The sequence below is a fragment of the Ornithorhynchus anatinus genome, unplaced genomic scaffold (assembly GCF_004115215.2).
Source record: "Ornithorhynchus anatinus isolate Pmale09 unplaced genomic scaffold, mOrnAna1.pri.v4 scaffold_344_arrow_ctg1, whole genome shotgun sequence".
Taxonomy (NCBI): domain Eukaryota; kingdom Metazoa; phylum Chordata; class Mammalia; order Monotremata; family Ornithorhynchidae; genus Ornithorhynchus; species Ornithorhynchus anatinus.
Genome location: NW_024396779.1, coordinates 196,892 through 218,687, shown reverse-complemented (window position 1 = coordinate 218,687; position 21,796 = coordinate 196,892). Strand labels below are relative to the sequence as shown.

Here is a 21,796-nt window from a genome sequence, read left to right as displayed (position 1 = left end):
CAGAGCACTACCAGCTCTTGGGAGAGTACAGTATAACAATGTAACAGACACGTTCCCTGTCCACACAAGCTTAATGTCTAGAGAATGGACAAGATAGCCTGCCTAGCTCATTATGGGCAGGGATTGTGTCTGCTAATTCTGTTGTATTGTACTCTCCCAAGCACTTAGTACAGTGGTTCTGCACATGTCCTGTCTTATGCTGTTGAGTCATTCCCAACCATAGTGACTCCATGGATACATAATAATAATAATAATAATGGTATTTGTTAAGCACTTACTATGTGCCAAGTACTGTTCTAAGCACTAGGGTAGATACAAGGTATTCAGATTGTTCCATGTGGGGCTCACAGTCTTAATCCCCATTTTACAGATGAGGTAACTGAGGCCCAGAGAAGTGAAGTGACTTGCCCAAAGTCACACAGCTTAGTGGCAGAGGTGGGATTAGAACTCATGACCTCTGACCCCAAGCCCATGCTCTTTCCACTGAGTCATGCTGCTTCTCCAAGAAAGTTGCTGTTAGCAGATTCGAACCAGCTCAGGGAACCCCATTGGATTTCAAGTCCAATGCCTTATACCCTCGACCATCATGACACATCTCTCCCAGAAACGCCTCACCTCCATCTGCAATTGTTCTGGTAGTGTATCCGTAGAGGTTTCTTAGTAAAATACAGAAATGACTTACCACTGCTTCTTCCATACAGTAAACTTGAGTCTCTACCCTCGACTTTCTCCCACGCTGCTGCTGCCTAGCACAGGTGAGTTTTGACTTGTAAGCAGATTGCCTTCCACTCACTAGCCACTGCCCAAACTAGGAATAAAATGGGTAAGCCTCTGTTTGACTCTCCCTTCCATAGCCTGGACTGGTAGAGTACTGGAAACTCCCAGGTGCAATCCTGAGAGAAGGTTCTGCACATAAAAGTACTAAATAAATATGATTGATTGATTGATTGATTGGCCCTTTCCAGACTGAGAGCTCTGTGATAGTTTGGCTGTTTTCTCCCTGTGATTTTCCCCAGAAAAAGCACTGAGACCGGATGGGACCGGCGAATTGGACAGCAGTGACTGAATCGTTTTAGTGGGCATCCCCACTACCCCAGAACTAGGCGTTTTCCTCTCCTCCTCTTCCTCTCTGCCTACATGGTGACAGTGCTGGGCAATCTCCTCATCATCATGCTGATCTGTCTGGATTACCGTCTCCACTCACCCATGTATTTCTTCCTCAGCCACTTCTCTTTCAGCGAAATCCTAACCACGACCTGCGTCGTGCCCCGGATGCTGGCCAACTTCCTGTCAGAGACGAAGTCCGTGTCTTTTCATGAGTGCTTCACTCAGTTATGCTTCTACTTCCTCTTTGGTAGCACTGAGTTCATCTTCTTTGCCATCATGTCATATGACCGTTATGTGGCCATCTGCCAACCCTTGCGGTATCCCACCATTTTGACTCGCTCACTGCGCTCAGCTCGTCACCATAGCGTGGTTTGGGTCCTTCTTTCTCATCCTCCCATCCATCCTCTTGAGAACCCGCTTGCCCTATTGCGGGCCCAACATCATCGATCATTTCTTCTGTGACAGCGCCCCCTTCCTTCACCTCGCCTGTGCCGACGTCACCTTCATTGAGCTTCTTGACTTCATCGTCTCCCTCGTGCTGCTGATCAGCTCTCTGGCAATGACCATCATTTCCTACGGCTGTGTCATCTCCACCATCCTCAAGATCCCCTCAGGCAAGGGGCGAAAGAAGGCTTTCTCCACCTGTGCCTCTCATTTCACCGTGGTCTCCATGGGCTACGGGATCTCCATCTTTGTCTATGTCCAACCCACTCAGAAGCGCTCCCTGCAGCTCAATAAGATCCTCTTTGTCCTCTCCAGTGTGGTCACCCCTCTCCTGAACCCCTTCATCTTCAGCCTGCGCAATGAAACAATGAAGAGAGCATTGAGTGAGTCTCTGGGAAGGGTCCAGTCCTTCACCAAGGACCTGAGGGTGATCCCTGTGATGAATTCGAATCCCTGCAGGTCTCGGTCCTGACTGGAAGAGTGTCTGCATTTGGCAGAAGGGCTGGCCTTTTGATTTTTTTATATTAGTTAGGCGCTTACAATGTGCCAGACACTATGCTAAGCACTGGGGTAAATGCAGCCTAATCAGGTTAGCACTCCCTGTTAATATTACTTACCAGCTCTGTTATTCTGTACTCTCCAAAGCGCTTAATCCAGAGCTCTGCACACAGTAAACGGTCAATAAATAGCAATGATTGAGTGATTTGGAAATTCGGATTTTTAAATATTTTTAAAGAACTTCTAAATCTCGTGGGCAGGTGGAAAGACCAGTATGAGGTGAGAGACCTGACTTCAAATCCTGGCTCCACCACTTGTCCGCTTTGTGACTTTGTGCAAGCCACTTGATTTCTCATTGCCTCAGTTTCCTCAGCAGTAAAATATGGATTAATTACCCACTCTCCCTCCCTCTTAGGTTGTGAGCCCCAGGCAGGTCAGGAACTTGACACAATCTAACACTCAATCAGTCAGTGGCATTTACTTACTGTGTGGAGAGCACTGAACTAAATGCTTGAGAGAATACAATGTAACAGAGTTGGTAGACATGTTCCCTGCGCACAGTGAGTTTACAACGTAACATGCTTACATATAAGCTTATAAATATGCACTTGAGAAATTCCACAGTCACCATTAAGGTTACCACAATTATTATTATTATTACTATTATCATTTCATCTCTGATACCACGGACACTCTACAAAATTTTGGAAGATTCCCATGAGGATGGAGAGGAAGGATAGGATTCTCTCCCCTCACAGTGGTGGAGGACAGTGGTGGTGGACAGTGGTGGTGGACAGTGGTGGAGGCTGAGAGCAGCAGACCATGAGAGAACATCTAGCAGAGAGAGCATGAGGGGAGGAAAGGAAGGAGAAAGCCATAAAATTGAATGGGAAGTAGCCTATTAACCTAATGGAGATGGTGGGAAGAATTTGGGATGATTGAGCATATTATTTTGGTTATTCACTTTGCACTCCATGACTTATTCATGATAATATTTTGTATTCACCCAGATGTCTAGACTGTAAGCCCATAGTAGATAGGGAATGTGACTGCCAACGTTGTAGTTTTGAACTCTCCAAAGCACTTAGTACAGCACATATAATTTGCTCAATAAATATTATTGATGATAATGATGATTTCCCTTAAATCACACCACAAGCATCAATCCCTTATACTTTACAACTCGTGAAACACATTCCCCAGACTATAAACTTCTCTACCCCTTCTCATAGCCTTCTCATAAATTACGAGATTTAAATGTATGATTTAACCATTTACATGCAATTCTTAACATCACATAGCAAGACAGGATCATGATCAGTGATATTCTGGAATATAATTAGACAAAGCACTAAGGCAATCAATATCCATCACATGAAACCTTTGCTGGATGGGATGTTGAGAGGAATGGATGACAACCAAATACCCAAAAAACGGCTCTATGGTGAACAGAAATGAGGGTGAGGAGGCTGTACAATTGCGGGCTACCCAAACTACCACTCTATGATGAGCAGAAATGGGTGAGAGGGGACTAGACAACAGCAGAATACCCAAACAACTGTCCTATGGTGAGCTGAAATAGGGAAATCATTGAAAGGATGGAGCAAATAGAAATATTTTAAGATCACAAGGAAGCCACAAAGATGTGGACAGTTGGAAGATATCACAAAAGCCAGCAAACTACTCCCACAGCATAAATTTCCAAACTGCTCTCATTCCACTTACCCTCATCTCTCGAACTTCTTGAAATCAATGGGAACTCTTCATGAGGGAGACCTAAGGGAGTGACAGACAGTCGTTCAATTGCTTCCCTTTCCCTTTCACCCTAAGAACACTGTTCTGGACTTGACGTGTGCTTTCAAGTACTACAGTGGTTCATGTAACCCCCATTGAAGAGTAGCACCAGTGGTTCATATGATCCTCTCATTGTAGTGTACCACTAGTGTTTTATGTGACCCCCATGTGGTTCCTATTGTAGCACTTACTGTGTACAAAGCACTGTACTAAGCACTAGGGATACTACAGTATAACATACATTCCCTGCCCATAACAAGCGTACATTTTCGGGGGGGTACTATCAGTGGTTTACGTGACCGCCCCTCCCCCCCCCGCCCAATTAAAAGTAGCACCAGTGGTTGATGTGATCCCCATTGAAGAGCACTACTAGTGGTTTATATGACCCCCCCATTGAAGAGTAACACCAGTAGTTCATGTGCCCCCCCACCCATTGAAAGTACCACAAGCAGTTCATTATTCATCTCATTCATTTAATCATATTATTGAGTGCTTAGTGTGTGCAGAGCACTGTACTAAGCGCTTGGAATGTACAACTCAGCAACAGATAGAGATAATCCCTTGCCCATCAATGGGCTCACAGTCTAGAAGGGGGAGATAGACAACAAAACAAAACAAGTAAGACAGGCATCAATGCCATCAAAATAGATAAATAGAATCATAGATATAGTACTCATTAATAAATACAGTAATATGTACAAATATACACAAGTGTGTGGGGAGGGGAAGGGGTAGTAGCAGAGGGAGGGGAGTAGGGGAAAATGGGGAGGGGAGGAGGAGCAAGACGAAAGGAGGGCTCAGTCCTGGGAAGGCCTCCTGGAGGAGGTGAGCTCTCAGCAGGGCTTTGAAGAGAAAGAAGAAAGTAGTTTTGTGTGGATATGAGGAGGGAGGGCATTCCAGGTCAGTGCAGAATGTGGGGCGCAGGGGTTCGACAGAGAGACAGGCAAGAACGAGGCACCGTGACGGAGGTGGGAGTGTTACGAGGTGGGCTGTAGAAGGAGAGAAGGGAGGTGAGTCAGGAGGGGGCAAGGTGATGGAGAGCTTTGAAGCCAAGAGTGAGGAGTTTTTGCTTCATGTGAAGGTTGATAGGCAACTACTGGAGGTTTTTTGAGCAGGGGAGTGACATTCCAGAGAGTTCTGTAGAAAGATAATCCAGGCAGTCAGAATGAAGTATAGACTGAAACAGGAGAGACAGGAAGGATGAGAGATGAGAAAGGAGGCTGATGCAATAATCCAGTTGGGATAGTATGAGAGTTTGTACCAGCAAAGTAGCAGTTTGGATGGAGAGGAAAGGGTGGATATTGGCGATGTTGTATAGGTGAAACAGGCAGGTTTTGGTGACGGATTGGATGTGTGGGTTGAATGAGAGAGCAGAGTCAAGACGACAGCAAGGTTGTGGGCTTGTGAGAGGGAAGGATGATAGTGCCGTTCACAGTGACAGAAAAGTCAGGGAGAGGATAGCAGTTGATGTGACCCCATTGAAGAGTATGACCAATGGTCCCTATGACTCCCATCTCATAAGTAGCCCCCATTGCATAAAGCCAGCAGGGTGATGGAGTGAGACCAATGAGACCCTTTCTTCCTCCCATTTCATTTTAGATGCTACTATTCCTCTTGACGACCTTCCTTCAGTATCTCTTTGAAGTCCCTGTTCCTCAAGCTATAGACGATGGGGTTGAGCAGCGGGGTCACCACCGTGTAGAACACAGAGATTACCTTGTTGAGATCGGGCGACAGGAGGACGTTGGGCCAGACATACATGGAGATCATGGTCCCGTAGTAGATGGTGACCACAGCCAAGTGGGAACCGCAGGTGGAAAAGGTCTTCCTCTGGCCCGATGCAGAGGGGATCTTCAAGATGGTGGACACAATGAAGACGTAGGAGAACAAAGTCATGAGGAAACAGATGCACAGCACCATAATGGACAGGATGAAGATGACCGTCTCTATAGCGGCCGTACTGGAGCACGAGAGCTGCATTAGGGGAAGGAGATCACAGAAGAAGTGATCAATCTGGTTGGGCCCACAGAACCTCAACTTGGAGAACATCAAGGAGGGAACGAGGGCGGTCCAGACTCCAGCCATCCAGGACCCCACCACCAATTTCATGCAGGCTCCTGGGCTCATCAAGGCAGTGTAGTAGAGAGGGTTACAGATAGCCAGGTAACGGTCATAGGCCATCGTGGTCAGCAGGAAGCATTCCATGGCCCCAAAGAAGACAAAGAAGTAGAGTTGTGTCATACAGGCCGGGAAGGAGATGGCCCATCTCCAAGACAGCAGGCTGGTCAGGAGCATCGGGGCGATAGTCGTGGTGTACCAGATCTCCAGGAAAGAGAGGTGCTTGAGGAAGGTGTACATCGGGGTGTTGAGCCGAGGATTCTGGCTCACAATCACGATGATGGTCAGGTTCCCGGTGACGGTCAGGAGGTACGTGAGGAGGAACACAGGGAACAGCAGGGCCTGTAGGGCTGAGAGATTCTGAAAGCCCAGAAGGTGGAACTCTGTGACAGTGGATGTGTTCCTGGGTTCCATCAACTAAGTGTGGAATCAATAGCAATAATAATTGTGGTATTTGTTGAGTGCTTACTAAGTGCCAGGCACTGTACTGAGCGCTGGGTTGGATACAAGTGAACCGGATTGGACATGGTCCCTGTCCCACATGAGGCTCTCAGTCTCAATTCCTATTTTGCAGATGAAGTAAGTGAAACACAGAGAAGTTAAGTGACTAGCCCAAGGTCACACAGCAGAGAAGTGGCAGAGGTGGGATTAGAACCTATGGTCTTCTGACTCTCAGGCCCATGCTCCTTCAGGAAAGGAAGAAGAGGAGGAAAGCAGGTAATTGCATTGTTTTTTTAAATGGTATTTGCTAAGCTCTTACTATGTGCCAGACACTGTAAGTACTGGGGTAGGTACAAGATCATCAGGTTGGACCCAGTCCATGTCCCACATTGGGCTCACAGTGTTAATCTCTTCCTCAGGCTTTCCAAGCTCTACTCTCAGAGGGGGTGTGATTCAGCATGGCCTAGGGAAACGGCATGGCCTAGTGGATAGAGCATGAGCCTGGCAGTCAGAAGGACCTGGGTTCTAATCCTGACTCTGCACATGTCTGCTATGTGACCTTGGGCAAGTCATTTCACTTCTCTCCGCCTCAGTTACCTCATCTGTAAAATGGGGATTAAGACTGTGAGCCCCATGTGGGGCAGGGACTGTATTTAACATGATTAGCTTGTATCTACTGCAGCACTTAGAATAGTGCTTGATATATAATAATGATGGTATTTGTTAAGTGCTTACTATGTGCCATGCACTGTTCTAAGCCCTGGCACTGTTCTAAGTGCTGATATATAGTGACCACTTAATGAACAGAAGCAGTGTGGCTCAGTGGAAAGAGCAAGGGCTTTGGGGTCAGAGGTCATGGGTTCGAATCCCAGCTTGGCTACTTGTCAGCTGTGTGACTTCGGGCAAGTCACTTAACTTCTCGGTGCCTCAGTACTTCATTTGTAAAATGGGGATTAAGACTGTGAGCCCCACGTGGGACAACCTGATTCCCCTGTGTCTACCCCAGCGCTTAGAACAGTGCTCGGCACATTGTAAGCACTTAACAAATACCAACATTATTAAACACTATAATAATAATAATAATTATCATTATTATTTGCTCCTGGGCTCCAACACCTAAAGGGGGGATTGGGTAGGAAGGTCAGAGTTAGAAGAGGAGGAAAGGAGGTAATTCCTTCTTTTTTTTAATGGCATCTGTTAAGCACTTACTATGTGTCAGGCACTGAACTAAGTGCTAGATCATCGGGTTGGAAACAGTCCATGTCCCACATGGGATTCACAGTCATAATCCCCAATTAACTGATGAGGGAACTAAGGCACATAGAAGTGAAGTGACTTGCCCAAGGTCAAGCAGCAGACAAGTGGTGGAGTCAGGATTAGAACCCAGACCTTTTGGCTCCCAGGCCCATGCTCTCTCTACCAGACCACCCTGATTCTTTGTGGGCAGGGAATGTTTCTATACCAACTCTGTTATACTGTAATCTCCCAATTGCTTAGTTCAGTGCTCGGCACATAGTGAGTGCTCAATAAATACCATCGATTGACTGGTTGATTGCCAAATGAGGAGCCAAGCTGGCAGTTGCAAAAATCCATCTAATAACCATAACAATGATGGCGTTTATTAAGCGCTTGCTATGTGCCAAGAACTGCTGTAAGTGCTGGGGTAGATTGGGGATATCTCTATCTGCTTGATTCCCTCCCTCCATGGCTCCTCAGTCTTTCCAAGCTCAAGTCCCAGTGGGGTGTGTGGTTCAGATGATCTAGGCTCTGCCTTTGAGTGAGAGGGCATAAGGTTGAGAAGTAGCATGGCCTAGTGGATAATAATAATTGTGACATGTATTAACTTTATTTACTATGTGCCAGGCACTTTACTGAGCACTGGAGAGGGCACGAGCAAATCAGGTTTGACACAATCCCTGTCCAATGTGAGGCTCACACTCTTAATTCTCATTTTACAGATGAGGTAACTGAGGCACAGAGAAGTGAAATAACTTGCCCAAGGTCACACACACAGTGGACAAGTGGCAGAGCCAGCATGAGAACCCCTGACCTTTTGACTCCCAGCTTCTTGGTCAATCCACAATGCCGTGCTGCTTCTCTAGATAGAGGATGGGCCTGGTAGTCAGAAGTAGTAGTTCTGGTAGTTCTGGTTTCTAATTCTTCCCTCGCCACTTGTCTGCTGTGTAACCTTGGGAATTCACTTCACTTCTCTGTGCCTCAGTTACCTCATATGTAAAATTGGGATTAAGACTGTAAACTCCATGTGGGACAGGGACTGTGTCTCATTGGATTAGCTTGTATTTACCCTAGGGCTTAGTACAGTGCCTGGCACATATTAAGCAATTAACATATACCACAAAAAAAGAGTGTTGGCTCTTTGAGGGCAGGGACTGTGTTTGCCTACGTCATTCATTCAATTCATTCATTAAATCATATTTATTGAGCACTTACTGTGTGCAGAGCACCGTACTAAGCCCTTGGAAATTACAATTCAGCAATAGAGACAATCCCTTTCCACAACGGGCTTACAGTCTAAAAAGGGGGAGACAGATATCTGAACGAGTGAACAGGCATCAATATAAAGAAACAGAATTATAGATATGTGCTATATACACTAGTGTTGTGGGGCTGGGGGTAGAGCAAAGGGAGTGAGTCGGGGAGATGTGGAGGGGAGGGGGAGGTGAATAAAAGGGAGACTTAGTCTGGGAAGGTCTCTTGGAGGAGGTGAGCCTTCAGTAGGGCTTTGAAGGGAGGAAGTGTAATTGTTTGGCAGATTGATGAGGGAGGGCATTCCAGGTCAGAGGTAGGACATGGGCCAGGGGTCTATGGTGGGACAGATGAGAACGAGGCACCATGAGGAGGTGAGCGGCGGAGGAGCGGAGTGTGCCGGCTGGGCTGTAGGAGGAGAAAAACGAGGTGAGGTAGGAGGGGGCAAGGTGATGGAGAACTTTGAAGCCAATAGTGAGGAGTTTTTGCTTGATATGGAGGTTGAATAGGCAACCACTGGAGATTTTTGAGGGGGGTGGTGACATGCCCAGAACGTTTCTGCAGAAAGATAATCCAGTCAGCAGAGTGAAGTGGGGAGAGGCAAGAGGGCGGGAGGTCAGCAAGGAGGCTGATGCAGTAATCCAGTCGAGATAGGATAAGTGATTGTACTAACGTGGTAGTGATTTGGATGGAGATGAAAGGGCGGATCTTGGTGATGTTGTACACCACCTAGTACAGTGCTCTGCTCACAGTAGGCACTCAATAAATACCACTGAACAATTGAAGAGGGAGCACATAGCCTCAAAGAAAAGGGGGCAGGTATGATTTGAGCTGAAGGAGGTCCTCAGGTGTCATTATTCTTATCATAATAATTATACCAATTATTGTTATTATCTTAAGCACTCACTGGTTAAAGAGTTCGGGGTGGGAGGTAGAGAGTTTCCTAGTTGCTAGGTAAATTCACAAGGGAGGGCTAACATATCTCCTTTAATTCCAATTAAATTAAATCTGGCTCATCTAATGTGGAAATTCTCTGACTTTCTAAATATGCTAATATCTAAATACAAGATCTATCAATCTCTTATATTTATTGAGTGCTTACTGTGTGCAGAGAACTGTAGTAAACACTTGGGAGAGTACAATATAACAGAACTGGGAGACGTGGTCCCTGTCCAAAATGAGCTTACAGTCTAGATGGGGAGCTTTGGCAAAAATAACATCTCTGATCTTGACTCAAGAGGCAATCTCCAAACCAATCAAAAGTATTTACTGAGTGCTTACTGTGTGCAGAGCACTGTACTGAACGTTTGGGAGAGTACACTCTAACAATGTATCAGGCACATTCCCTGCCCACGATGGGTTTACAGTCTCCAGGGAAAGAAAGACTTTAATATAAATAAACAAATCAATAACAGATATATACATTTGTGCTGGGGGAATGGGTGATGAATAAAGGGAGCAAGTCAAGGTGATGCAGAAGGGAGTTGAAGAAAAGGAAAAGAGGGCTCAGTCAGGGAAGGCCTCTTGGAGGAGATGTGCCTTCAATAAGGCTTTGAACAGAAGGGAGAGTATTTTTCTGTTGGATATGAGGAGGGAGGGTGATCCAGGCCAGAGACAGGCTATTGGTGAGAGATCAGTGGCAAGATAGATGCGATCAAGGTACAGTAAAAAGGCTAGCGTTAGAGTGCTTACTGTGTGCAGAGCATTGTACTAAGTGATTTGGGGAGTACAAAATTCTAAGCTCACTGTGGGCAGGGAATGTGTCTGTTATAGTGCTGTGTTGTGCTCTTCCAAGCTCTTCGCACAGTGCTCTGCACATAATAAATGCTCAATAATTACCATTGATTGGTTGATCAATTAATTACAATATATCAGAGTTGAATATATCCCTTAGTTCAGTGCTCTGCTCACAGTAAGCACTCCTCTAGACTCTAAGCTGATTGTGAGCTGGGAATGTGTCTGCTTATTGTTGTATTATACTCTCCCAAGCGCTTAGTACAGTGTACCGCACATAGTAAATGCTTAGTAAGTGTGGTTGAATGAGGGGGAGAGTATAATCAAGTCCTTTGGGCAGGTTCTCAGTCCTGAAATCTCGGGAGCAAAGCTCCTTCATTCAGTCGATCATATTTATTGAGTGCTTATTGTGTGCAAAGCATTGTACAGTACAACAACTGACACATTCCCTGCCCACAGCGAGCTTACAGACTAGAAGGGGAGACAGACATTAATATACAGGAATAAATAAATAACAGATATGTACATTTGTGCTGTGGGGATGGGAGTGCAGATGAATGAAGGGAGCAAGTCAGGGCGACGCAGAAGGGAGTGGGAGAAGAGGAGAGGAGGGCTTAGTCAGGGAAGGGCTTCTTGGAGGAGATGTGCCTTCAGTGAGGCTTTGAAGTGGGGGAGAACAATTAACTGTCTAATAGGAGGAATTATTACTACTGCTAATAATAATAATAGTATTTGCTAAGGGCTTACTATGTGCCAGGCACTGTACCAAATCCTGGGGTGGACACAAGTTAATCAGGATAGGAGGATGAGAAGCCTAGTGGATAGAGCACAGACCTGGGAGTCAGAGGACCTGAGTTCTAAAGCTGACTCTGCCACTTGACTGCTGTGTGACCTTGGGCGAGTCACTTCTCTGAACTTCAGTTACCTCATCTGTAACATATGGGACATGGACTGTATCTTCTACCTACCTCAACGCTTAGTACAGTGCCTGGCACATAGTAAATGCTTAACAAATCTTAATTTTAAAAACCCCAAAGATATTCCCTCACCAGAAATTATCTGTCTAATCCAAAGGGCGGTAGTCAAAAAGTACAACCAAACTCAGGAATTCAGTGGAATAGGGACAAGGAGCTTTATTATGACATAAAATCATGACAGACCTAGCCTCCCTCTACACTACAAGCTTGATGTGGGCAGGGAGCATGTCTATCAACTCAATACCATAAAAAACCCCAAACCCCAACACCCTCCCCCCACCCCCCAAAGAAAACTCTCTTTTATTATACTCTCCCAAGTGCTTAATTCAGTGCTTGGCACACAGTAAGTGCTCAAAAAATACCATTGATGATGAGGATAACCAGCAATCTGGAATTCTGGATCTTGGGCTAGCCAGTGTATCTAGCTGCCTAATTAACTGGAAAGCAGCATGGTGCAGTGGCTAGAGCATGGACCTTGGAGTCAGAAGGTCATGGGTTCTAATGCCGGCTCTGCCGCTTTTCTGCTGTGTGGCCTTGGGCAAGTCACATCATTTGCCTGTGCCTCAGTTACCTCATCTGTAAAATGGGGATTAAGACTATGAGCCCTAGGCGGGAGAGGGACTGTGCCCAACCCGATTTGCTTGTATCTACCCCAGCGTTTAGTACGTGCCTGACACATAGTAAGCACTTAACAAATATTATAATTATTAATTATTAACTAAGGAAGGAGGAGATAGAGTTAGAGAAGGTACAGAGGAGAGTAATTTATAAGATTAAAGGAATGAGAGGAGGCATCCCTATGGGGATTGACTGACAAGGATAAGACTTTTCAGCCTGGAAAGAGGAAGTCTGAGTTGCGATGTGATTGAAGTTGATGGAATCACAAGGGAAGGGCAGAACCACAAGGAATTGATGTTCATGAATAATAATAATGATGGCATTTGTTAAGCGCTTACTATGTGCCAAGCACTGTTCTAAGCACTGTGGTAGATATAAGGTAATCAGGTTGTCCCACGTGGGGCTCACAGTCTTAATCCCCCTTTCTACAGATGAGGTAAGTGAGGCGCAAAGAAGTGACTTACCAGTCCCACAACACAGCAGATAAGAAGCATAGCCTAGGGGATAGAGCATGGGCCTGGGAGTCAGAAGGACCTGAGTTCTATTCCTGCCTCTGCCAATTGCTTGCTGTGTGACCTTGGACAAGTCACTTAACTTCTCTGTGCCGCAGTTTCCTCAACTTTATAATGGGGAATAAATACCCAATTTCCCTCCTATTTAGATTGTGAGCCCCATGTGGGATGGAGACTGTGTCCAAAATGCTTAACTTGTCTGTACCCCAGTGTTTAGAACAGTGTTTGACACATTGTAAGTGCTTAACAAATACCATAAAAAAATAAGGAACATGGCCTGGTGGAAAGGAAACAGTTCTGGGAGTCAGGAGACTTGAGTTCAAATCCTAGCTCTGCCACTTGCCGGTTGTGTGACCTTGGGAAAGTCACTTAACTTCTCTGTACCTCAGTTTCCTCATCTGTAAAAATAGGGATTCAGGGGATCTGTTTTCCCTCTCCCTTAGACATGAGCCTCTTGTGGGCTAGAGACTGTGTCTGATCTGATTGTACTGTAGCCACACCAGCATTTATTTAATAATAATAATAATAATGTTGGTATTTGTTAAGCGCTTACTATGTGCCGAGCACTGTTCTAAGCGCTGGGGTAGACATAGGGGAATCAGGTTGTCCCACGTGGGGCTCACAGTCTTAATCCCCATTTTACAGATGAGGGAACTGAGGCACAGAGAAGTTAAGGGACTTGCCCACAGTCACACAGCTGACAAGTGGCAGAGCTGGGATTCGAACTCATGAACTCTGACTCCAAAGCATTACAAAGCCAGAATGTGTATTGGTTATTACAGACTCAATGAAGTTTCTAGATGGTTTGTTCAAAACAAACAAAATGAAAAAAAAATGGATAAGCAGCATGGCTTAGTGGAATGAGTCCGGGTCTGGGAGTCAGAGGAGCTGGGTTCTCATTCCAGCTCTGCGATTAGCTTGCCGTGTGATCTTGGGCAAGTCACTTCACTTCTCTGTGCCTCAGTTCTCCTGTTCTCCCTCCTAGACTGTGAGCTCCATGCAGGTCAGGGACTGTGTCCAACTCAGTTAACCTGTAACTATCCTAGCTCTTAGAACGGTGTTTGACACAGTAAGTGCTTAACAAATACCATTAAAAAAGCCCCCCTCCCTCCCCCAAAACCATAAAAACGTTTTTCAAAGAGAAAATTCTAGTCACATAAGAAGGTCTGCCAGTTGAAAATAGCTTCTGGAACAGATTCTTTCTGGTGAGAGGAGGGTGGGCTAGATGACCTCTCTACCATTAAAATTTTAGGGTCTTATTACTAATGATTATATTGATAAGGGTATTTATTAAATGGTTATGAGCCAAGCACTGTGCTGAATGTGGCGGTACTGGCTCATCTTCCTGCAGAAACGATCTGGGCATGTCACTCCCCTTCTTAAACAGCTCCAGTGGTTGCCTATCAACCTCCGCTCCAAACAAAAACTCCTCACTCTAGGCTTCAAGGCTCTACATCACCTTGCCCCTTCCTACCTCTCCTCCCTTCTCTCTTTCTACCGCCCACCCCTCACGCTCCGCTCCTCTGCTGCCCACCTCCTCACCATCCCTCGGTCTCACCTATCCCGCCATCGACCCCTGGGCCACGTCCTCCCGCGGTCCTGGAACGCCCTCCCTCCTCACCTCCGCCAAACTGATTCTCTTCCCCTCTTCAAAACCCTACTTAAAACTCACCTCCTCCAAGAGGCCTTCCCAGACTGAGCTCCTCTTCTCCCTCTACTCCCTCTACCACCCCCCTTCACCTCTCCGCAGCTAAACCCTCTTTTCCCCCTTTCCCTCTGCTCCTCCCCCTCTCCCTTCCCATCCCCTCAGCACTGTACTCGTCTACTCAACTGTATATATTTTCATTACCCTATTTATTTTGTAATGAAATGTACATCGCCTTGATTCTATTTAGTTGCCATTGTTTTTACGAGATGTTCTTCCCCTTGACTCTATTTATTGCCATTGTTCTTGTCTGTCCTTCTCCCCTGATTAGACTGTGAGGCCGTCAAACGGCAGGGACTGTCTCTATCTGTTGTCGACTTGTTCATTCCAAGCACTTAGTACAGTGCTCTGCACATAGTAAGCGCTCAATAAATACTATTGAATGAATGAATGAATGAATGAATGAATATAAGAGGAGCAGATCAGAGACAGCCGCTGCTCCACATGGAATTCACAGTCCATGGCGTGAGAAAGACAGGTATTTTATCCCCATTTTACAGGTGAGGCACAGATAATTAAAGTGACTCTTCCAAGTTCACACAGCTGGCAAATGGTTTTCCTGGGAGAGATCTTCAGGGCTCAGCATTATCTCCAAGCACTATGCTAAGCACTGAGGTAGATGCACAGCACTCACAGTCTAAGACATGGGGGAAAAGGGTATTTTATCCCCATTTTACAGATGAGGGAACTGAGGCACAGAGAAGTGAAGTGACTTGCCCAAGTTCACACACAGCTGACAAGTGGTGTGTGTCTACCAACTCTACCAAATCCTTAGTACACTGCTTTACTCACAGTAAACTCTTCAGAAATATAATTGATTGATCTCTTGTGAGAGACTTGTAGGGCCCGAGATTATCTTCAAACACTGTGCTAAACACTGAGGAACACTGCTAATTCCACCCCCCCCACCAGTCAGCCACACCGTCGCCATCCCCTCAACCTCACCCCTGCCCATTGGACCTCAGACCTCTTACCTGTCAGCTTTCATTCATTCATTCAATAGTATTTATTGAGCGCTTACTATGTGCAGAGCACTGTACTAAGCGCTTGGGATGAACAAGTCAGCAACAGATAGAGACAGTCCCTGCCATTTGACGGGCTTACAGTCTAATCGGGGGAGACGGACAGACAAGAACAATGGCACTAAACAGTGTCAAGGGGAAGAACATCTCGTAAAAACAATGGCAACTAAATAGAATCAAGGCGATGTACAATTCATTAACAAAATAAATAGGGGAACGAAAATATATACAGTTGAGCGGACAAGTACAGTGCTGTGGGGATGGGAAGGGAGAGGTGGAGGAGCAGAGGGAATAGGGGAAAGTGAGGCTTTAGCTGCGGAGAGGTAAAGGGGGGATGGCAGAGGGAGTAGAGGGGGAAGAGGAGCTCAGTCTGGGAACCCCTCTTGGAGGAGGTGATTTTTAAGTAAGGTTTTGAAGAGGGAAAGAGAATCAGTTTGGTGGAGGTGAGGAGGGAGGGCGTTCCAGGACCGCGGGAGGACGTGACCCAGGGGTCGACGGCGGGATAGGCGAGACCGAGGGACGGTGAGGAGGTGGGCGGCAGAGGAGCGGAGCGTGCGGGGTGGGCGGTAGAAAGAGAGAAGGGAGGAGAGGTAGGAAGGGGCAAGGTGATGGAGAGCCTTGAAGCCTAGAGTGAGGAGTTTTTGTTTGGAGCGGAGGTCGATAGGCAACCACTGGAGTTGTTTAAGAAGGGGAGTGACATGCCCAGATCGTTTCTGCAGGAAGATGAGCCGGGCAGCGGAGTGAAGAATAGACCGGAGCGGGGCGAGAGAGGAGGAAGGGAGGTCAGAGAGAAGGCTGACGCAGTAGTCTAGCCGGGATATAACGAGAGCCCATAATAGTAAGGTAGCCGTTTGGGTGGAGAGGAAAGGGCGGATCTTGGCGATATTGTAGAGGTGAAACCGGCAGGTCTTGGTAACGGATAGGATGTGTGGGGTGAACGAGAGGGACGAGTCAAGGATGACACCGAGATTGCGGGCCTGCGGGACGGGAAGGATGGTCGTGCCATCCACGGTGATAGAGAAGTCTGGGAGCGGACTGGGTTTGGGAGGGAAGATGAGGAGCTCAGTCTTGCTCATGTTGAGTTTTAGGTGGCGGGCTGACATCCAGGTGGAGACGTCCCGGAGGCAGGAGGAGATGCGAGCCTGAAGGGAGAGGGAGAGGACAGGGGCGGAGATGTAGATCTGCGTGTCATCTGCGTAGAGATGGTAGTCAAAGCCGTGAAAGTGGATGAGTTCACCGAGGGAGTGAGTGTAAATGGAGAACAGAAGAGGGCCAAGAACTGACCCTTGAGGAACTCCAACAGTTAAAGGATGGGAGGGGGAGGAGGCTCCAGCGTAGGAGACCGAGAATGATCGGCCAGAGAGGTAAGAGGAGAACCAGGAGAGGACAGAGTCCGTGAAGCCAAGGTGAGATAAGGTATGGAGGAGGAGGGGATGGTCGACTTTCTCTTCTCCCTTCTAGTTTCCTACTCTGAACGTGGCTTCCGTCCTGGAGATTCACAGAGTAGTGGAGTCTGATTTGGAAAGTGATAGGGAGAGACCTGTATTTCAGATGCTCCAGCCACGCCTTGAATGGCTCTAGGGAAAGAGAAGGCTGATATAGCCATCCCATGGTGCTGATTGTGGGTTGGAAGTCAACCTTGCAGTGATATGAGGTGTCTCTGGGGTCCTGGCTCCTCATTCATAACCTTATTCCCCAGTCACTAGGAGATCCTATATCACAAGATCATGAAGAAAGCATTTGTGGTAGAACTGAAATCTCAAAGATGGTTTATTATACGGCCAGAGGGAGGGGAGGTCTCATGTTAGATGTTAGGACCCGAGTTTTTTTCTTTTAAATTGTATTCATTAAACGCTTAGTGTGTGTCAAGCACTGTTTGAAGCGCTGGAGTAGATTCAGATTATTCAGCCCTGTCCTACATGGGGCTCAATCAAGTAGGAGGGAGAACAGGCATTGAATCCCCATTTTGTAGTTGAGGAAACAGGCAGAATGAAGTGAAGAGACTTGCCCGAGGTCACACAGCAGGCAAATGGTGGAGTGTTATTAGAACCCAGGTCTTCTGGCTCCCAGGCCTCTGCTCTTTCCAAGATGCCTCCTGTTTCTCTCTGGGTATCTGCCTTAGATATTGAGTGGTTTGCCCAGTACCCTCACCCTCTCTCTTCTCTGCCTGTCAGGTTCCCACTGAGGCAGTGGGTGCAACGAATCAGTAGGCAGTCAGAGGTGAAGCACATATGAGAAGCAGCATTGTCTAGTGAATAGACCACAGGCCTGAGAGTTAGGAGGATCTGGGTTCTAATTCCGGATCAGCCACTTGTCTGCTAGGTGACTTTGGGCTAGTTGCTTCACTTTTCTGGCCTCAGTTACCTCAACCATAAAAGGGGGATTAAAACTGTGAGCCCCATGTGAGACAGGGACCATGTCCAACCTGAGCTTAGAACAGTGCTTGACACAAAGTAAGCGTTTAACAAATGCCATCATTATTATTATTAACAAATATCATCATTTTTTATTACCCCAAGTACGAGCCAATGTTTGTTCCATGCAGAACTCACTGACTTTAGACTGTAAACTCGTTATGGTCCGGGAACATGCCAGCGAATTAGGGAAGCAGCATGGCATAGTAGAAAGAGCACGGGCTTGGGAGTCAGAGGTTGTGGGTTCTAATCCTGATCTGCCACTGATCAGTTGTGTGACCTTGGGCAAGTCACTTGACTTCTCTGTGCCTCAGTGACCTCATCTGTAAAATGGGGATTAAGACTGTGAGCCCCTCATGGAACAACCTGATTACCTTGTATCTATCTACCCCAGTGCTTAGAACAGTGCTTGGCACATAGTAAGCCCTTAACAAATGCCATCATTATTATTACTGTTTAACAAATATCATCATTATTTATTACCCCCAAGTACGAGCCAATGTTTGTTACAAGCAGAACACACTGATTTTAGACTGTAATCTCGTGATGGGCCGGGAACGTGCCGGTGAATTCTGTTGAATTGTACTCTCCCCAGAGCTTAGTACAGTGTTTGGCACATTTTTGGCCTAAGTGACTGCAACATAGTGCTGATGGATGCTATGCTCTTACATTGTATCCCAGCAGGCGGTTGCCTTGGTAGCCACTGGGATCTTCCCCATCCTCGTTAGCCAGCTAATTTGCCAGAATTGTCCCAGACCTGATTATCTCCTGGAGCACTCTCCAACTCTTCAGAGCCAAAACTGGAACTTCAATCTCCTGATTCCCAGAGCATTACTCCTTCCTTTAGACCAACAGAAATACAATCATCTTCCTGTTACAGTCATCATCAAAAGGTATTTATTGACTGCTTTTTTATGGCATTTGTTAAGAGCTTACTATGTGCCAGGCACTGTTCTAAGCATTGGGGTAGATACAAAGTAATCAAGTTGGACACAGTCCATGTCCCACCTGGAGCTCGCAGTCTCGATCCCCATTTTACAGATGAGGCAGAGAGAACTGAAGTGACTTGCCCAAGGTCATCCAGTGACAGTGGTGGAGACAGGATTAGAACCCAGGTCCATGCTCTATCCACTACACCACACTGTGCAGGGCAGTGTACTAAGCACTTCGAAGAGTACATACAGAAGAGTTGATAGACAAGTTCCCTGCTCACAACAAGGTTACAGTCTGGAAGGGGGACAGACATTCATCAATCAATCAATCAATCAAGCAATAGTATTTATTGAGTTCTTACTGTGTGCAGAGCACTGTACTAAGTTCTTGGGAGACTCCAACACAGCAGAGTTGGTAGACATATTCCCTGTCTACTACGAGCTTACACTGGGGGGGGGAGGGAGGCAGACATTAATATAAGTAAATAATTTATAATGTATAATCTATAGGTATGCACTTAAGTGCTGTGGGGTTTAGGGTGGGGCAAATATCAAATGTCCAATGGTCACAGATCCAAGTATATAGATGATGCAGAAGGGAGATGGAGCTGGGGAAACAAGACTTAAGTGGGGAAATAATAGTATACAATAATATATAATATATTATTATAGTAATAATTATCCCTAGGAAATCAATGATTCCATTCTTTCTAGGTTCTCCAAGCACTTCCACATCCATGGTCTAATATCTTCTATCCCTGACTGTTAGGTGTTAGTGGTTGGGCTTTGTTCTCTCCCTTTCACAGAAGGAGAAGCTGAGGTCGGTCCCATGGCTAAGCAAAATATCCATAGTGAGAAGCAAGAAGCAGCATGGCCTAACGGAAAGAGCATCAACCTGGAAGTCAGAGGACCAGAGTTCTAATCTGTCTCTACCACTTGTCTGCTGTGTGACCTTGGGCAAGTCATTTCACTTCTTTGTGCCTCAGTTCTCTCATCTGCAAAATGGGGCTCCAATATTTGTTCTTCCTCCTACTTGGACCGTGAGTCCCATGTGGGGCCTGATTATCATGCATCTCCCTCAGTACTTGGAACGTAGTAAATGCTTAATAAATATCACTGCTATTACCCACTCTTATCAAAGAAGTGCTCATTCAATGAGGCCACAAAATAATACCAACATGAAAAACCTCATTTCCTAGAAATCTAAATGGAAGCACTCATGTTAAATAGTGAGCATTTTAATAAGTCCCTGGGAGGATAATTAAAGGGAAGGAGTTGACTTTCACAAAGTTTCAAGTAAGTTGCACATTGGAGAGGAGCAGAAGTCAGAAGAATTAATTGCTCCAAGGACTGCTCCAGTGAAAATCTCTCAGGAGTTGGAGAGAGAGGGGGATTACAACATCGCAGCTTTCTTAGTTTTGAAATCAGTGACAATTGTGAAAGGAAATTTCAGAGACAAAGTCAGTCACATGGATGGCAAACGTTGGCTCTGTATATCAATCAATCACTCATATTTATGGAACATTTACTGTGTGAAGATCACGGTAGTAAGGACGTTGGAGAGTACAACGTGGCTTAGTGGAAAGAGCCCGGCCTTAGGAGTCAGAGGTCATGGATTCCAATTCTGGTTCGGCTACTTGTCAGCTGTGTGACTTTGGGCAAGTCACTTCACTTCCATGTGCCTCAGTTGCCTCATCTGTAAAATGGGGATTAAGACTGTGATCCCCACATGGGACAACCTGATTACCTCATATCTACCCCACTGCTTAGAACAATGTTTGACACATAGTAAGCACTTAAGAAATACCATTGCTATTATTATTATTATTATTATTATTATTACTATTGTTACAATAGAATAGAGTTGGTAGACAAGTTCCCTGCCCACAATGAGCTTACAGTCTAGAGGGGGAGACAGAGCCTAAAGGGGAGAAAGAATACCTTTTAACTACTTTGATACTCAACCCACCTCCAGCCCCACAGTATTTATGTCCATATCCTTATAATCTGCCATTCCCCCTCTCTGTAAGGAATGTCTGGCTTCCCTTTTAGACTTAAAGTTCCTCGTGGGCAGAGGAGATGTCTCCCCAGTCTACTGTATTGTCCCAAGCACTTATTACAGTGTTCTGCTCAAGCAAAGCCTCAGTGGGAAGCAGCATGGTCTAGTGGATAAAACAATATTGGAAGCCAGAGGGCCTGGGTTCTAATCCCAGCTCTGCCACCTGCCAGCTTTGTGACCTTGGATGAGATGCTTAACTTTTTGAATCTCAGTTTATTCAACTGTAAATAGGGATTAAATCCTACTCTATCCTAGCGAGACTGTGAACCCCATGTGGGATAGGGACTATGTCCAACCTGATAACCTGATCTACCCCAGTGCTTAGACAATGTTTGGCACTTAACAAATACGATAATAATCATAATATTAATAATTAAGTAGCCCAAGAGAAGAAAATAAAAAGTGGCATGGCGCATGGAAGGACCTGGGTTCTAGTTCCGGCTCTGCCATTTGTCTGCTGGGTGACCCTGGGGAAGTCACTTTACTTCTCTGTGCCTCAGTCACCTCATCTGTCAAAATGGGGATTAAGACTGAGAGCCCCACATAGGTCATGGACTGTGTCCAACCTGATTAGCTTGTATGTATCCCAGTGCTTAGTACAGTGCCTGGCGCAATACGTGCTAAACAAACACCATTAAGAAATACATAAATAAATAAATAAATTAATTAAATTCCATAACTTCGTTCAGCTGCTCATTCCATTAAGTATCCTCCCTGCCAATGAATGTGTCTATTATACTTTTGTACTGTCCTCCCCCAAGTGCTTAGTGTAGTGTTCTCAACACAGTAAGCACTCAATAAATACAATTTCCTGATTGTCTACATTTAATCCCTCATGCTGCAGCTGGAATTAAAGAGAAACAGCAAGCTCAACTCTCCCCACGTTGGCAACTGAGAGAGGAAACAGTGGTGGGATCAAGGTGCCTTGAGAGAC

At 46.0% G+C, this 21,796-nt stretch overlaps 2 protein-coding genes across 2 annotated transcripts; one reads left to right on the top strand and one right to left on the bottom strand.

Annotated features, from left to right (window-relative positions):
- Positions 1-1,137: 1,137 nt before the first annotated feature.
- LOC114808879 (olfactory receptor 6J1-like) lies at positions 1,138-2,023 on the top strand. The gene is made up of 2 exons (XM_029057135.1): positions 1,138-1,424; positions 1,519-2,023. Exons 1-2 carry the CDS (start codon positions 1,138-1,140, stop codon positions 2,021-2,023), a joined length of 792 nt encoding a protein of 263 aa, XP_028912968.1.
- A 3,425-nt stretch (positions 2,024-5,448) lies between these two features.
- LOC114808878 (olfactory receptor 11L1-like) lies at positions 5,449-6,375 on the bottom strand. The gene has a single exon (XM_029057134.1). It carries the CDS (start codon positions 6,373-6,375, stop codon positions 5,449-5,451), a length of 927 nt encoding a protein of 308 aa, XP_028912967.1.
- Between the last annotated feature and the right edge of the window lie 15,421 nt (positions 6,376-21,796).

Coding starts and splice junctions, on each gene's coding strand:
- LOC114808879 (XM_029057135.1), top strand. CDS start 1,138: ATGGTGACAGTGCTGGGCAATCTCCTCATCATCATGCTGATCTGTCTG. Junction 1,425..1,518: donor GCCATCTGCCAACCCTTGCG/GTATCCCACCAT, acceptor CATCCTCTTGAG/AACCCGCTTGCCCTATTGCG.
- LOC114808878 (XM_029057134.1), bottom strand. CDS start 6,375: ATGGAACCCAGGAACACATCCACTGTCACAGAGTTCCACCTTCTGGGC.